General features: G+C 42.2%; 1 protein-coding gene across 1 annotated transcript; it reads right to left on the reverse strand.

Annotated features, from left to right (window-relative positions):
• Positions 1–8,909: 8,909 nt before the first annotated feature.
• Positions 8,910–17,539, reverse strand: LOC308092350 (zinc finger protein RFP-like; the record flags this gene model as incomplete). The annotated part of the gene is made up of 3 exons (XM_080438201.1): positions 8,910–8,942; positions 10,939–11,557; positions 17,142–17,539. The coding sequence occupies 3 exons, from the start codon at positions 17,537–17,539 to the stop codon at positions 8,910–8,912; spliced, it is 1,050 nt and encodes a 349-aa protein (XP_080294327.1).
• Positions 17,540–19,109: the final 1,570 nt, after the last annotated feature.

The raw sequence follows: 19,109 nt of genomic DNA on the forward strand, positions 1-19,109 counted from the left end.
CAGGTTATAATCAATAGTAGTGGACAGTAAGTACATTTACTTGAGTACTGTACTTTTTGTATCTGTACTTAACTTTAGTATTTGTATTTTATTGACAACATGATTATCACTCCACTACATTTCTAAGGCTGCATTTACAATGGCAGCTCCAATTCTATTTGATTGATGTATATTTGTCTGTCATTAAATGTTTCGATGAATTGAGTACAAAGGATCCCAATGGAAACAAGCCATAGGCTTTCTTGAGTTTAAAATCCTCTTAGCAGACCCTGTATTGAACTGTACTTTCCTGTGCTTTTTTTTTGCAAACTGCTGATAATTGTATTAAATCAATCAATCAATCAATCGATACAGGCTACTATTCTCTTTCAATGTAGCAGCGACATGAAGACACAAAGATACATCCGACGTTTGTAGCTGCTACAAAGCTACAAAAAGGTTGAGCCGGGTTTCAACTTCAGCTACAAAGATCCCAAAGCTTTTTTAAAGCGAACATGTGTAACTCAAAGCTTTGCTTCTGGGGGTCCCTGGAACAAAATGTTTTGAGATGGGGGTCCGCGGCCAAATACATATAATTGTGGGGTCCTTGACATGAAAAAGTTTGAGAACCACTGACATAGCAACAAAAGTTTTTTCAAAAAACTGTTGCCCTGTTCTGGAACCCACAAGGGAGAGGGATGAGGGGGCAGACCAAGAAAGACCTGGCGACATGACCTGGATGCAGATAGGGAAGAGCCATGTGGCCACATGGGGCCAGCTGGAGAAACTGGCCGGGAGAGCACTTGTTCACGGGCCTATATGCCCAAAGTTGGGCTATAGGCGTAAATAAGTAACATTTCTAAGACAAATATTGTACGTTTGATTCCACTACATTCCTGGGAAGGGAAAAAGTATATCAAATATTGTGAAAATATTAGATCTACACACTCACAAAGCGTTCTCTATTGTTCATATCTTTAATACAGCAACGCAATTGATAATACAAGATGAAATGTAATTTGTACTTTTGAATACATAAGTATTTTCAAAAGCATAATCCAGGAGTACGCTTTGACTCACGTACTGGGGTAGAGTAAGTTACTCAGGCTTTACAAAATGTCCCAGACACAGTAGAAACAGTCATTCGGAAATTGCAGACAGAAGAAGTTAATTGACAAATTGACATTGTGAAGACCAATTTCCTGCTTCCTCACAAGAGAAAATGAGATTCTTTTTTTCATGGTTAAGAAATAAAAAGGTTTTTAGAGTTAGAGTCACAATTAGTAAAGTATTCAGGCTGGGGTTTGTGCGTGCGTGTGTGTGTGTGTGTGTGTTTGTGTGTGTGTGTGTGTGTGTGTGTGTTGCACAGGGTTAGCAGTGTGTGACCGACAGAGGGGGAAGAGGATCTAATCAGTGCGACAGAATCACACAACAGAGAGTTATCTGATAATAGGGCTCCCTGCAGCCACTTACTCGGCATGCTCTCAAACATATGGAGGCCATCAGCCGAAAATACAAACACGCAACAGTTGAATAACAGAGCAACTGATTTGGATTATTACTGACAAAGACTAGCAAGGGCTTGCGACTTTGCGGCGACACACACAAGTTTTAGGGGGCGCACACATCTTCCGCTATCAATAAACGTGTTTCACTTTTCAACAACCATCCCATTGCTGCTATCATCCCACGATATTCCTCCCATCTCCGAGGAACACGATTCTGATTGACGAGCAATTTCATATCCACAGAGCTATAGCTTGTTAAAATTCTAAGCGGAGCGTTAAGCTCTGGTGAACACACTGGCCCCGGCATTTTAAATGGATCCATGTGTGAGCCAAAGGAGGTTTTGATCCCAAATAAAGGTGACGTCACCCCTCAGCCACTGACTGCACTATCTGCAACATCAACCTCATTCAGTCCAATCCAATCTAATCCAATCCACTTTATTTATAGAGCACAAAACAATACACAATAAACAGGGGGAAAACACAGAGGCATTCAACACATAACACATTGCCTAATGCAGGGGTCTTCAACAGGGGGTCCGGGACCCCTAGCGGGTCCTCAGAGTTACTACAGGGGGGGTCCGCCTAATCTTTGTGTGATAAGATCATTTTTTTTACATTAGCCACTTAGCATGATGTAACATCCCTTTTCTGAGGGGAACTTTTAGCCAAAAACATTACATTACAAGAGAGTTTTCAAACGTGATTTAAACTCAGGCAAAGTTTGAGACGATCTAACATGGGGTGGGAGATCGTGCCACAGTTTGGGCGCTATACAGCGGAAAATGATCTATCCCCCCCGGGTCTTCAGCCTTGTTGGTGATGGGACCTTAAGAAGTGACCGGTCAGTTAGACCTCAAGACCCTTGAGGTCACTGCTGTCTGTGTCATACGGGAGTAGTGTCCCCTCTGAGGATACTGCAGAAGATTTATTAATGCTCCTTCAAGTTAAGGATCCAACTGTATTATAATTTGTCAGGAGCGTAAGAAAGAGCTCAGACAATATGTGTGTGTGTGTGTGTGTGTGTGTGTGTGTGTGTGTGTGTGTGTGTGTGTGTGTGTGTGTGTGTGTGTGTGTGTGTGTGTGTGTGTGTGTGATTCAGACGACTGGAGTTTAGGGTGACCTATAAGACCTGTGTTGTTGTTATTCATGTCCTCACCCTTTTGTCTGATTCACCGCCTTTTTTGCTTTTATTGTCTCCGCCAGGGCGAAAGGCATGGCGAGAGAGTATGTTTTGCCCCCTGTCCGTGTGTCCGTGTGTCCGTGTGTCCGTCCGTCCGTCCTTCTGTCTGTTAACAGCTAATCTCCGCCACCGTTGGCCCAGTCGCTGTGAAACTGCACACACACACTCCCTGGATTTCACAGCAGAACCTCTGCCCCACATTTTTCAGATCAGCCTGTCATAGCGCCACCATGAGGCCGACTTTTGCAAAACACATTTTGCGATATTACTCCTACAGATTTTGTCCAAGCAACACACAATTCAGTACACAGTATCTCTATAGTCATGTGATCAACACGGATCTGTCCGATTTTCCATATTCCATCCTGATTGGCTAAGATTTAGCCTGGTTCCAGACGAATCTGCCTTTGCAAAATTGCATTGCACTTTAGCCACGCAGTGTGTCGTGTGATATTGTCTGGCCGCGCGAGGCTAGCTAAGATTGGCTTCCAAAGTTTGCAGGATTGGTTTGTTTGGAACAAATTCCGTGAAATTATCCACGTAGATTCCCACAAGAAATGCCACTTGAAAACGTTCACATCAGCCTCATGGTGGCGCTATAACAGGCCGATTCACGTTTTTACCTATAACTGCACCGATCTGCGTGAAACTTTGCACGCACACTCCCTAGAGGCCAAGGAAAAACCTTTGCCCTGCATTTTTCACATCTGCCTGTTAGAGCGCCACCAGGAGGCTGACTTTCGTAAAACAAATGTTTTCCTCTTACTCCTTCAGATTCTGTCCAAAAAACACACAAATCGGTACACAGTGTCTCTATAGTCATGTGATCAAGACAGATTTGTCCGATATTTCATATTCCATCCTACTTGCCTAACATTGGCTTTCAAAGTTTGCAGAATAGGTCCGTTTTGAAACAAATCCTCAAATCATGAACACCGTGTGCGATTTCCGTGAAATTTTGTACGCACATTCCCACTAGGCAGAGGAAGAAATGCCCCCCTTTTCACATTGGCCTGTTATAGCGCCACCAGCAGGTCTAATTTAGCAAACCACATTTTTGGAACAAAATCATGAATGCAGTGTCCGATTGCTGTGAAAGGCCTAAGAATAAATGGCACCCTTTTCACATTGGCCTATTATAGCGCCACCAGGAGGCCTTAACTCTTACCCTGCCAGAGTTTTTTCAGAACAGTCTGTAGCCTCTGCCAGGGTTTTGACCGATTTTGGTACCTTTTCGCATAGCCACAAAATATTTTTCTCAAGTATGATTGATCCCCAGAAAATTTCTAATCACAGATGAGATTCAGGTGTGGTTTCACAAATGTCAACGAGGTCAATTTGACCTTGTTGTCATGTGTTGTTTGATGTTTGAAAATAGCTCAAAACCAGTGGTTTCAAACCAAAAAACATTGTGAATTGTTTGTCCATTTCAATTTTAACATTGAAGTGGATGGAGCAGCAAATCTTTGGAAATTGTTATCTCCTTATTCGTTTGGAATATCGAAAAGGTGTCAATACAAAATAATTAGAGAATCTTTTTAGATTTTTTTTTTTATTTATTTATTTTTTTCAGGACGTTTTTAAACGTCTTTGGCAGGCAACAGCTAATTTCTCAAAGACGTTTATAAACGTCTTTGGCAGTTATAGAGTTAATAACCTACCTGACCCGGCGGAGACTTGTGCTCCGAGGAGCACTTTTTCGAGTTTTAATGTTGTTTTATGCTTTTGCTTTTCATTTTTGCTTCATTGTTAAATTAGTTGTACTTTTTGTGTAATTGTATTCTTGCTCGGTAAGGCACTTTGAGCTGCATTATCATGAAAGGTGCTATACAAATAAAGTGTATTATTATTATTATTAAGAGAGTGGCTTAGAGTGAAAGAGCAGCCTTAAAAGGGTTTGAGTTAGGTGCTTTGCATTCGGCTTGGCCGAGTGTCTATCCACAAGTTTCCTAGGCTGTGTGGGCATCACTTCCTGTCGATTTGATCCAATGAAATCCAATGAAATCCAATGATATCCAATGAAATCCAATGAAATCGACAGGAAGTGATGCCCACGCAGCCTAGGAAATTTGTGGATACAGGCACTGTTGGTTGTGATCAGGGGAGGTAAGCCGGGGAGGGCAAGCTTTGTAGCTGCGCTGGCGACTCCTACAGGCTGGGGGTGGTACCTGTCAGCGGGGGGTGTTGAGCGGGAGGAGTAGGACGGAGGCTGGTACGTCCTCCCGGTAGGGTTTCCTCACTGTACTGTAGGTACCAACAACAGCAGTGGCAACACTATCTACTAAATACTATTAGGTGCCATTTGATTACCAACGGCAGATCATGCCATACAGCCACAAGGACATGGTTAGGTAAAGTATGACATTTGTATTGAAGTTAATGTAGAATTTGCTGTTTTCATGAGAAATGGTTGGTTGGTTTTTAGTTTAACTTTTGTTTAATCACTCTGAACCTGATCCCTATTTTGGGCGTGCCATTATAGGCTAAATAAAAAAGGAAAGCCAATCTACAAGTTCCCAAGCTAGTAGATAGCCTATTTTCACATACAGTCGGTGCCTATTGACTTTGTCGTTTCTCATGTTGATATCACTTGCCTCATTTGCCTCACCCACTCGTGCAGTAAATCTAGTTCCAAATACTACCACAAGGTGGCGCTTTGGAGTCACTTTTTTTTTGTTTCAAACAGACAGACAGACAGACAGACAGACAGACAGACAGACAGACAGACAGACAGACAGACAGACAGATGAGATGTGAGTCCTGACCTGGGAGTCATAAAAAAATAGCAGATCTACAAGCTCACAATGCCTGGCGTGTGTGTGTGATTATAATTATAATTAATATAATATACTATTATATACTACTATACACGTCGTGTAGGCCTACTTGTAGATTGGCTATTTTTTTTTTCTCGCATCATTTGCTGTGTAGTATTCATTTTACTTCTTTCTATTATTTTGAAAATGCTCAGTTAGTGTAGTGGTGAAAGCTGGCGACCATTGATTTTACGGCCCGCGTTCGAATCCCACGCTGTGAACAAGTATAATAGCTATTTTTGCATTTATATCGTAAAATCAATGTTAATGTAACTCTGAGAGTGTAGGGGAGAGTGGGATAATGTGAGACACAGGGTAAAGTGAGACACCCCCCTTATCACCTGACCACAACACCTGTGTGGTCATGACCATTAGATTTTGAAGCCCCTCCCATTTCCCACTTATCATGGAGGAGAGGACCTCATTGTGTTGTGGTAAGCAATAGCATGTTTTTTTCACTAAAATATGTTTTTTGCATGTAAAAGTAATTTTTTGGGCTGTCAACATAATCAGCTGTTGTGTCAAAGAAAATTGATTCAGGTAGAAAAACTTAAGTCATGCATGTTGATGAACTACAAACCTATACATCCATGTGATTAATGCTAATTGTAGATTAGCCAGAATTGCTAAAAGTGGTCCTTTTCACCAAAATGTGGCTGTGGGGTAAAGTGAGACAAATGGCTTGGGGTAAAGTCGGACACTGTCTCACTTTACCCTAAGTGTCTAAATTTAGTACTTAAACATATTTTAATCTAATATTACATTGCATATGTTTTACTTTTTATGTCATAAACATTGTAGAAAATGCCAAGAACATAGGGGAGAGTGGGGTAATATGAGACACTTTTTACATTTTCTCACCTCTAGGTGAGCTAAAATGATATATCAGTAAAATGTACACATTTCCCATACATTTGGGATGTTTCCTAACAATGGAAATTATCAGAATGTATTCAAGACAAAAGGCAGTGAAAATATGATTGTTTTAAAAAAAGTGTCTTACTTTACCCCATTGACTTTTCTGGTTTGTCTCGGTTTACCCCAGACCTGGGGTAAAGTGAGACACCAGAAAACTTTTTTTAAAACAATCATATTTTCACTGCCTTTTGTCTTGAATACATTCTGATCATTTCCATTGTTAGGAAACATCCCAAATGTATGGGAAATGTGTAAATTTTACTGATATATCATTTTAGCTCACCTAGAGGGGAGAAAATGTAAAAAGTGTCTCACATTACCTCACTCTCCCCTACAAATGTTGTACACTCTCAGAGTCACACCCCTGGGGGTCCCCGGACCCCACTTTGAGAACCAATGGTCTACTAGAAGCGCTCGCTCTCTCTCTCTCTCTCTCTCTCTCTCTCTCTCTCTCTCTCTCTCTCTCTCTCTCTCTCTCTCTCTCTCTCGTTCTTCGACAACTGTTAATAAAGTATTCAATCAAATACTCTGTGTGTGTGTGTGTGTGTGTGTGTGTGCACGTAGAGATGCGCGGATCGCGGTTGCCGCAGTTAACCGCAGTTTAGGGTGGATTTGGGTCAATCAAATATAATTATTAATTAATATCGGATAAACCGCGGGTGAAATATTGCAGTAAATAAATTAATGACATCTAATATATCTATCCATAAAATAGCTAAATCTCTGCGTGCTTGTGTCTGTAGAGTGTGTAGAGCAGCCTCTGTGCGATGCGATCACAAAAGCGAGAGAGAGAGACCTTGTCTTTTTACAGCTCAAAGAAAGGCTATTTTCACTACTTTGGCCTAGGCTACTCTAAATCGAAATTAAATATTAAATTAGTATGAAAGGACAACATCAAGACAAGTGTCTGTACTCTTTTGTTAATGTCAGAGGCTACAATAAGTTACTGTAGGGTACTTTAGAATGGAATGCAAACTATGCAGTGTACATTGACTCATTATTTAAGTATGAAAGGACTACATTTGCATGGCAAATTCATTAATCAAGTGTCTGTAGGCTACTCTTTTGTTAATGTCTTATAATAATCGACGCTCATTAGTGGCCTACACATATTTTACATATAAGGGCAAAACAACACCTTACTGTAATGAGTGCACATAAAATATAATTGAAAACGAGATATATTCAAAGATATTGATATCGTAGGCCTAGTAATTATTATACTGACTGAACACTGGTTTAATAATGAACTAAATATAATGAATAATTATAAACAAAACACATTGGGCAATTGAAACTTTTATTTTTGAAACACACAAGGACCTCAATGGAAACAATGGAACAAGTCAAAGTACAGTATTATAAATGTAATTGTGCCGTTTACATTTCTTTGTCGAATAAAATCCTCCCACACAAGCAACTACATTAAAAAAGTATGCATTTAATTTGCAGCATCAGCTTCAGCATCAAATGTACATAAAAAATGGGTCATGATGGACATCATAAAAAAACAGTATCAAATAATTTAGGTTCTCCTGCTGTGTTTTGTCAAGCGTGCCGTAGATCTAACCAAGAACACCAAAGCATCTGAAAAGCTTCATCTAGAAGCAGTGGAAAGCCTGACAACGGAGATCAACAGAAAGTCCAGGACCATAGCCTTGATGGAGGAGGAGAAGCTGGTGTCAGATGTGGCTGAACTACAAGACGAAAACAACCGACTTCTCCAAATTATCATCGCACTGCCCAAGGCTCTGGAGGTTGGACCACCGGCGACGCTGCAGACTTCGGAGACGGAACCACCGGCGACGCTGCAGACTTCGGAGACGGAACCACCGGCGACGCTGCAGACTTCGGAGACGGAACCACCGGCGACGCTGCAGACTTCGGAGACGGAACCACCGGCGACGCTGCAGACTTCGGAGACGGGACCACCGGCGACGCTGCAGACTTCGGAGACGGAACCACCGGCGACGCTGCAGACTTCGGAGACGGGACCACCGGCGACGCTGCAGACTTCGGAGACGGGACCACCGGCGACGCTGCAGACTTCGGAGACGGAACCACCGGCGACGCTGCAGACTTCGGAGACGGGACCACCGGCGAAGCTTCAGACTCTGGAGACGGGACCCCAGGCGTCACTGCAAGCTCTGGAGACGGGACCCCAGGCGTCACTGCAAGCTCTGGAGACGGGACCCCAGGCGTCACTGCCGAATTTGGAGACGAAACCCCAGGCGTCGCTGCAGACCTCGGAGACGAAACCCCAGGCGTCGCTGCAGACCTCGGAGACGAAACCCCAGGCGTCGCTGCAGACCTCGGAGACGGGACCCCAGGCGTCGCTGCAGACTTCGGAGACGAGACCCCAGGGGATGCCACAGATGCTGGAGCCTGAAACTAAATACAAGGCAAGAGCTCCAACACAGAACATCAAGGCATGAAGGTATGAACTGACAATGAGTGAGTGCAAAGAGTCCAGTTTTATAGGGAGAAGGTTGTTTGGAGAAGTGTTCACAGGTTCGTAAAGGGCAGGGCACAGCAGCGCTGATGAGGGAGTGCCGTGGGGACGCGAACTGCCTATTCCCATATTGTTGAAGCAAGGGGGCGGGGCTGGGAGAGAGTCAGCGCACTGAAGTCAAGGCACAGACTACTGTGTTGTTGACGGACAACGGATGCACGCTTATGAGAAACAACAACAATAAAACCTGGCAAAACAGTTGCGTGCATTAGCGCAAGATGAGGATAAAGGCAACATTCAGTCTAAATGTCCAGCTTGTTAATTCTCGCCTACTACAACTACTTTTGTATTTGAAACTTTAAATATCTCTAAATATTATAAACTTTCAGGACAGCCTAAGTACAAATGTCATTCATGAAAAGGCTACTATAGGCTACAGTGAAGTCGGACTGAATAATGACTTCACTGATATTTGTACTTAGGCTGTTTGATTGATTGATTGATTGATTGAAATTTTTATTAGGCAAAAGAATGTAAAACAACACAGTTACATTTATAATGCTTTTGACTAAAAGGTCCGGCCAAAAAAGTCCTTGCGGACTTGTTTCCGTTGGGGTCCTTGAATTAATTTCATAGACATATATAGTAGCAACCAAACAGTTCAAAAATCAACATGAAAATACAGATAATACAGAAAAAATACAACTATGTACCAAAAAAAAGGAGCATGAAAAAAAATAAAATAAAAAATAAATGTACAAAAAAAGGGGGGGGGGGTGAAGCATGGAAAAATAACGATTATATACAAAAAATGCATGAGGAAATACAAAATATGTACAAAAAAGAGGAGGGGGGGGGGTCGTCTGTCTACAGGGAAACTGGTACTATCTCCTCTTTCGGCCTCCAGAAAGATGAGTTTTTAGGGCTGTTTTGAATGAGCCCAGCGAACTGCATTTTTTGAGGGATGGGGTTAGACTATTCCATTCCTTGGTGGCTGTGCTATAGAAGGAGAATTTGCCCATGTTTGTTTTATGGGTGGGTGGTACCAGATTGTTGTTTACGCTCCCTCTAGTTTCGTGGCTGTGGGTGTCACTAACTTTTTCGAGGTATTTATACAGATATGCGGGTATAGGGGGCATTTCGGGCAAATCTGCATTTACAATTTTGAAGACCAGACCCATTTTTAGTTGTTTAACCCTGTCTTCCACCCTGAGCCAGCCTAGGCTGGCAAAGTGAGTGGGAGAGAGGTGGGTCATGGGCCCCAGTCCGAGAAGTAGTCGGATCAGTTTGTTTTGGGAGGTTTGAAGCTTAGTCTGCAGTGACACTGAGGTGTTAGAGTACCAAGAGGAGCTAGCATAGTCAAAAAGGGGCTGAATCAGGGCCCCCGAGAGGGTCCTGAGGGCCTGAGGGTTGACAAAAGAGGAAACTCTGCCCATAAATCTGGTTCTCTGGTTTACTCCTTTGACCACCTTTGTTGCCATGCTTTCACCTGACAGGTATTTGTCAAGAATACATCCCAAATAGGTAATCTCTTCTTTGCTAGTGATGATTGTGTCATCGACTATGACCTTGAAGTCATCTACCTTCATTTTACTGAGGGAATGTTTGGTCCCAAATAGGATGGATTCAGTTTTCCCAAGGTGTAGTGACAGTTTGTTATCGGTAAGCCAGGTACGGATTTTTGAGAGTTCAGAGCTGAGAGCTTCCTCAACTTGCAACTTGTCCTCACCCGAGATCAGGAGTGCCGAGTCATCAGCGAACAGGAACAGTTTGCAGTTACAGGCAGCATTCATGTCGTTAATGTATAGAAGGAACAGTAACGGCCCTAGAATGCTGCCTTGAGGAACCCCGCAGCTCACCGGGAGGGATGAGGACATGGTTCCGTTGATGTCAACCACTTGTTCTCTACCCTCCAAGTAAGATCTCATCCAATTTAGTGATGTGCAATCAAAACCAATTGTCCTGAAAGTTTATAATATTTAGAGTGTAACAGGAACTGAGAGATGGAATGGAATGTGGGAGTGGCCGAAGTGGAGACACGGTCTGTGGGGGGGCAGACCGTGACAAATCTATGTGATTGACAGGAGAGATGATCAGAGGAGCAGAGTTTTTACCATTATCATTAAGAAAGGGACTGAAGTATGGATAGAGTTTCTCAGTGAAGGTGCAGCCAGTGAAAGAGTAGAGATGAACTCTGGTCTTCACATTATAAAAGGAGACCAGACCCTCCTCATAATCCACAAACACTCCCACTGTCTGGAGCTTCTCTCTCACAGGGAGGAGGACATCAGTCGCATACTCATTTCCATTCCTCAACCCTATAGCCCAGTAACCATTGTTGGGGTGCAGTGAGATTGGTACCTTCCTGTTGATGGACTCTCTGGCCACTCCTAGACCCCAGGCAGTCTTCCCTTTAACCTGAACCTCATAGTAAAACCGTCCTGAGGAGAAGCTTTGTTTTCCTAAGACACAGGGAGTGGAAGAGAATCTCTCTGTGTTATTTGGGAGATCCTTGTGTATGTCTCCATGACTCACTTGTTTTCCATCCTCAGACAGGATGAGATAGGGAGGTGCTGTATCAGGGTCCAGAGTTACATCCACAGCATATTGCTGAATCCTCCTCAGCTGTTTGAGCTCCTTTGACTTCCTGAACTGATCAGCCATCTCTGAGAGGACTTTATTAACAGAGCATCGTGGTCTCCTATAGAAGATTTCTTGACATAGTGGACACTTACACACATCACTACTGTCCCAATGCTGTGTGATACAGGTTTTACAGTAGTTGTGTCCACATGGAGTGGTGATTGGATCAGTGAACACATCCAGACAGATACAACACAGGAACTGCTCTTCAGAATGGAGACTGCTGGCGGACGCCATTTCTACACACTGAAAATAAAAGTGAAAATATGAAATGATTTTTTTTAAATTTATTATTATTATAATGCTCTTCATTTATACCTACAAACTTTATTCAGTGAAAACATCAAATATTGTCAATTATAATTGTACAATTATCTAGCCAGTCACACAAGCAATGCAAATAATTAGATCTCTCCTTGTAAATGGTATTAGAGCAAACGAGTTAGAGGACACAACTCAGACCCGTGTCTTTGATGTTTTTTGTATACTAACATTACAATATAAACACACTCTAACACTTTTAGGCCAGTAGCCACACCAAGCTACTACCAGAATCAATAGGTTATAAACCTAGAAAAGGAAAAATAAACAACAACACAACAACAAATTACTGACATGAAATATACACATACAACTATAAAACATATCAGAAATATATACATTTATCGTCGTGTAAACACACACTCAATTCTTACCTTCAGTCTCTCGGAGCTCTCAATGGAAAATGACAAACGCAGCAATAACACCCTGGTAACTAGTAACACTGATGCTTGCAGACCACTTTGTCCCGTTCAGTGAGCATCCACTCTATTTATATGGGTTTGGTCTGCCCATGTGGGTGTAACCTTCTGTTGATTAATCATGTGACTTGTCTGACAGCACTGTTCTTAAACAGTAGCCACTGTACCCCAGCTCCTCATCTGACCTAATCAATCAACACTCTCAAGTCTCTTTCATGTGACTCTCATGTTCAAAGTCCCCTGCTGTGGACCCCAACGCCACAGGTCAGAGCTGTGGCCTTTACAATCTGTGTATATTTGTACCTTCGGATTATACACCATCCCATCACTCCGGTATAAGATCCTAACTAAGCAGGAAATACACACATAATAATAATCACAAACTTCTGGTGCTGGAAGGCTAATTCTACAATAATGCTCTTCATTTATACAGAAACATACTGAATATTGTAACTAAGTCTGAAAAGGTGTTATATAATCCCATGAGGGATGGGCCACGAGGTGGCATGACATTTAAATAAATACAATAATTCAATTCAAATATACAGACAAACTTAATGTATACCATATACAAGGCCGATGCCCGCTGGGAACGATGCCTGTCAGGAACACATTCCCCTCTGGTTATGCAATACCCATTGTACCCGCTGTCAGACTATTTAGAACTGTACATTATCAATGTACTTACAGTGGTGTAAAGTAACTAAGTACATTTACTTAAGTACTGTACTTAAGTACAATTTTGAGGTATTTGTACTTTACTTGAGTATTTCCAATTTCCAATACTTTTACTTCTACTCCACTACATCTTAGAGGCAAATATTGTACTTTTACTCCACGACAATTATTTGAAAACTTTAGGTACTAATTACATTTCAGATATAAATGAACATACATTAACCACTTTAGCCCTATTTTATACACAGGCTATTTGAAAAGAGCCGATTTACACGCGACACGTTGTGAGCTTGTAGATCTGCTATTTTTTAATATTTTAGTACTTTTACTTTTGGTACTTTAAGTGCACCACCACTTTAAGTACATTTTGATGCCAATACTTTTGTACTTTTACACAAGTACATTTTTAATTCTGGACTTTTACTTGTAACAGAGTAATTCTATATTGCAGTATTGATACTTTTACTCAAGTAAAGAATTTGAGTAATTTTTCCACCACTGAGTACTAAGGCCAGTGTGTTATGTCAGTACTATGATGTCATATTGATGACTTCAGGGATCTATACTGTATATGGAGATTTGTGGATCTATATAATTGTTTTAATTTGCCATAGTGTCTATGCCAATGTGCTATACATTAAAAGCTGGTTTACAAACTCACAATGCACCATATCGCGACATGATGTGAGCTTGTAGATCAACTTAGATTTTTTCATTCTAATGTGTTTGTTTTTGTTTTTTTATGACCAGAATTTGGGAATTAAGCCCCATTTCAAAGGGGTTCCTGTTTACCAGCGTTGCCATGTCTGCTTATTGTAAACGACTTTGGGCTTGTTTTTCTTTAAAGTCACTTCTAAATATTGGTGGTTGTGTGTTTTTTGGACTTGTTTCTAAAGTAGTTGCTTATTTGGGCTTGCTTCCTAACGTTGTTTTTTCATGTCAATTGCCCAGCTTATTAATATGTATTTGTCCACAGAACCTCATCTGAAAACATTGTGTGCCAGGGACCCCATACAAGATTTGTGTTATATTTACTTTTTTTCTCCAATATTTATTGAAAATAGCATATCTACAAGCTCACAACACAACACATCGTGGCGTGTTGTAAGATTGCATTACACCTGCAGTAGCCTACTAGGGCTACACCCTGTATGTAGATTGAGAAGTAAACAATACACATGTTATTTTTCCTCTGTTATCTATACTTCTTAACAGAGTATTGACACACTTCATACGATACGATACGATCCGATAATACTTTATTGTCAGTTCACACTGAAATTTGTCTTGCGACCCAGCAGCCATGTATGCAACAATAAACAATAAACAGTACACACATTTGACATGACACAAGAAAACAAAACAAAACAAAATACATACAAAGACAAGAGCAATGTCCACCTCTCAGCCTACCCCAAGCCTACAACTCCTGATTAAGCCTCAATGTCGTCTGATGGACAAAGGACCTCTTCAGTTTGACCTTATTGTATGTAGGAACACTGTATCTCCTTCCTGAAGGCAGCAACCTATATTCTCCATACAAAGCATGGCTAGTGTTTGAAGTGATATTCCTTGCCAACCTTATCATACTGTCATTATACGTAGATGTATAGAGCCTCTGAAGTGGTTGTCCAACAATCTTTGAACAAATGTTCAGTTGCTGCAGCAGTTGTGACTTTAAGGCTACAGACAGACATCCATACCAGGTGGTACTACAGTACTGCAGAACACTCATAATGACAGAAGTGAAAAACAAAAGAAGAATCTGTCTACTAGCACCAAAAGATCTCAGGCGGCGAAGGAAATAGACTCTTTGCTTTGTCTTCTTACCCACTGATTCAATCTGGTCTTTCCATGACAGAAGGTGGTCAATTACTACTCCTAGGTATGTATACGAACATACCTGGTTGATCTGTTCACTATGAATAGTAATGGGGGATCTGTGTATCTCTAGTGGGGCACCAAAAACAATCTCCTCTGTCTTTTTTGTGTTAATGATAAGAGCGTTGTTATCACTCCACTCCACCACCTTATTTACTCTGTGTTGGTGCAGTCCAGGATCACTGGAACTATCCAAAAGAGAAATCAAAACTGTATCATCAGAGTACTTTAGAATGTATTGGTCTGGTTTGTCAGTGCGACATTCAGACAGACATTCCTCAGTACGACAGCTGTCAGTATAACGGCCGATCTACACCAGACTTTTTAAAGCACGCGTATGCGTGGTGCGTAGAGCGCGTTTGTTTAGGTCCAATTGATATCAATGATAGCGGCTACACCAGGCGCGCGGATACGCGAGTCCCGCATACGCAGGCTTTAAAATAGGACTGGATCTAAAAGTGCGTATGTGCGTGTGTGCGTATATGCGTGTGTGCGCGAAAAAAGTCTGGTGTGTTTCCACCGTAAAGGGTGAAAAGTACAGCTGAGCTTACACAACCCTGGGGAGCACCAACATTAGTAGTTAATGCTGAGGAGAGGGTTTTGTTCACTTTCACCCTCTGTACTCTGTTCGTAAGGAAGGAAGCATACCAGTGAATTAAGTATGGATTCAGTTCCAACTGTACCATCTTTGTCACCAGAATATCAGACTGTATTGTATTGAAGGCTGAAGAGAAGTCTAAGAACAGCACCCTTGCATGATTCTTGTTAGACTTATCTAGGTGTTTTGTAATGAAGTGGACCAGTGTGACAACCGCGTCCTCTGTACCGCAACCTTTCTTATAAGCAAACTGACAGGGGTCAAATTTGTCTTTAGTTATACTTACAAGATGTTGCAACAGTATTCTTTCCAGTGATTTCATGGTCACTGAAGTGAGAGCTATGGGTCTATAATCCTTATGTTCTTTTGGACATCGGATTTTGGGTAGTGGTTTTATGTGCGAGGTTTTCCAACACAGAGGAATTATGTGTGTATCTACAGAGGTTTGAAATATTGGTTGCCACACAGGAGCCAACTCAGATGCAAAGTTTTTGAGGAGAAAAGCACTGCACTCATCCGGCCCATTAGCTTTCCTTGTGTTAGTACACCGAAACACTCTCCTGACATCCTCTTCAGTGATGATAATTCTGTCTGAGGGGGCAGGTGTTACAGCCTTCAGTATTTCAGTGCACTTAGAGGAATCACCTAATGATTCGAATCTGGCATAGAAAGTATTTAGGTCATTGGCAAAGCCAAGTTCATTGTCTGTCACAATAGGTTTGGTTGGGGATGACATTCCTGTCATGGATTTCATAGTATCCCACGCCTTTTTGTGATTATTGGCTTTAAACGCATCCTCTAGATGCTGTCTATGTGCCAATTTTGCCTGCCTCATTTTAGTTTTTAGCTTTTTTTCTGTCAATTTAAGTGCACCGAAATCTTTGTTTATGAAGGCTGTTTTCCTTTCATTTATAACATTCTTTATGTCCTTGGTCACATAAGATTTATTGTTCGGATAGATTTTAATTTCTTTTGTAGGAACAACCAGCTGTACACAAAAATTAATGTAATCATTTGTTACTGTGGTTATTTCGTCCAATGAACCATCTCTAAAAGTGTCCCAATCTGTACAGTCCAGGCATGCTTTTAGTTGTTCCTTGCTTTCATTTGTCCATGTCCTAACTACTTTCTTCTCCAGCTTTCCTCTCTTCAGTTTTGACTTATAAATTGGGGTCATGCACACAACGTTGTGATCAGAGGTCAATATAGGCGGCCCAACCGTGGCAACATATGCATGTGGAATGTTCACATAACACTTGTCCAGAATGTTATTTTTCCTCGTCGCATCCTTAACATATTGTTCAAATCCCGGCAGCACGGTGTCCAGATAGCACTGATTTAAGTCTCCCAGCACGATTGCTGGTGCCTCTGGATACTGCAGTTGCAGTCCGTGCACACAGTCAGCAGTGGTTTTTGCTGCTTGTGCAGCTCTTCCTGGCCCTTTAGGAGGCACATATACTAGAAAAAGTAAAATGCACCCAAATTCGCGGGGAAGATAGAAGGGTCTTAAAGTCATGCCTAGGATGTCCACGTTGGGATCATCGCATATCCTAAGTTTGACGGTGAAGGATCGACACCAGAGATCATTTATGTACACACATACACCGCCGTAACCCCTCCCTCCACCTCTGTCCAGTCGTACCAGAGTGAATCCGGGGACTTCATAGAGTGAGTCTGGTTGTGATGGCTTTAACCAGCTCTCAGTGAAACAAAACAGTGATGCCTCACGAAAATCATGATTGTACCTTGTGTATGTCCGTATCGTGCCTATCTTGTTGTGCAGGGAACGCACGTTGGCCAGAACGATAGAAGGGAGCGGGGGGCGGGTGAATCTCCTCCGTAGTCGGTTCCGAATTCCCCCTCTTTTCCCTCGTCTCCTCTTCCTTTTTCCTCGGATTAACTCGGCGGGGATGTTATCCAACACCGGTAGGTGAACGTGGTTTGCCGTTGTGTTCGGCTCCGGCGGCCGTAATGCCAGCAGTGCAGCTCGGCTGTACACAGTGACACAGGCGATCCTGGTCGCGCCGTCCTCACGCCAGATGTTTTTGTCGAGTTGAGTCTGTTCGACCGACAAGCAGGGGTTGATAGTCCATAGGATCAGCAGAGCTATAGCTACTGCTCTCATCATAACATGTAACGACATATAGGCACACGGACAATACAAACAACTAAACAATAAGGCATACAAGGCACGCTGAGGTCGCGGTGCTGCAGCAGAGCCGCGCACACGGAAGCAACAGCAGAGCAGTTGCATGTTCAATGGAAACAGTGAAACCAGTGTGTTTATTAACACATTGCATGCCAGTCGCGTAGATCTACGCGAACCTATTTAAAGCCGCAGCGTGCCAGTCGCGTAGATCTACGCGAACCGCCGATTCCCATGTTAAGTGCCCCAGGTGCACTTTCCGAATTTTTTTGATCCATTTCCGTTTCCGGTTTCCGGTCGGAAACGGAATTATTCGGGTTCCGGTTTTTTCGATCGTATCCGCTTCCTGTCTGGGATCCTGTTTAAAACTCGATTTTCTCTGGTTGTTGTTTTTCTCCTCGCTGATCACTGTTTACCGTTCATCGGCTGTAGCTTCAAGATGGCGGCACGGATTTGGAAACTGTTTTCGCTCGCCGTTTCTCACGGATCCGCTGTGTGTTTAGAACCAAATGAACGCGCACTTTTAACTTATTTAGCGAGGTCTGTGGCGACATGAAAAAAACTAAAAAACAACAATAAAACGCTGGCACTGGTGAGTACATTATGAGATTAAACTCTGGCATGGAATGTGTTAATCAAACTTGCACATTATGTGTAAGAATATTGCACACTGACACACCCACATGTTTCTGTTCACAATACTTCACATACTTCACCATACAGTAAACTAAACTCAAATAAAATCAAATAGGGCTTAATTGGTTGAGACAAAAACATCATTTCATTCAAGCTGCCTGGCTTCTGTTTCCTTCCATCTGTGAATGTCTTCAGATCTGCTGAAATGTGACCGTTTCATTTATCTCTGGTGCTGTCAGCTCAGGCGTAAGATGGAGTCACCTGAACTCCTTGGATAAACATCTTCAATCCAGCTTTCAAACCATTAATTTGTTCCTGCGGGGCAAACAGACAGCAAGTAGTGTCACAGAACAGCATCTGCATACTTTCATCACCAGTCTCAAAATATTGATGCATCTGGAATGCATCTTTTGCTTGCACTGCTGTGTAATGGTGTGAATGTCACAAGGCTAGTTGTCTATAAGAGGGTATGGACTGACTTTTTACGTGGAGATCGACTGATTCTGCAAGAGGCGCATCTTGTGATATCAGTGACAATGTTCTCAAGTCGATGTGGCCCTTTCACACGCCCTTTCTCTCGCCATAGCAGACTGTGATAGAAAAAGCGAAGACAGATTCAATAGTAGGACAATAACAACCGCATTGAATTTGCAATGAAGGGATTGGACAACGCAGTGCCAAGGAATTTTAAAGAAGCGACTATACTCTATGGGCTGTCCTTCAACCAGAGCTGGCAGAATGTCCACAAAAGTCCGCCATCGCCTTGGTTTCATTGATGTTCAGCTGGAGGTTATTCTAACTCCGGGTTACCAAGGCTGATACTTCCTTCCTGTATTCTGATTAGGGTCAGAGGGTCGAGCCATTAAAAGATATATCACTCACCCCTTACCTCTGCTTTCTCTATGCGTTGAGTTTTAAGTGTTTGGCGGAA

This window comes from Gymnoscopelus braueri, assembly GCF_963280865.1.
Source record: "Gymnoscopelus braueri genome assembly, chromosome: 9".
NCBI classification, from domain to species: domain Eukaryota; kingdom Metazoa; phylum Chordata; class Actinopteri; order Myctophiformes; family Myctophidae; genus Gymnoscopelus; species Gymnoscopelus braueri.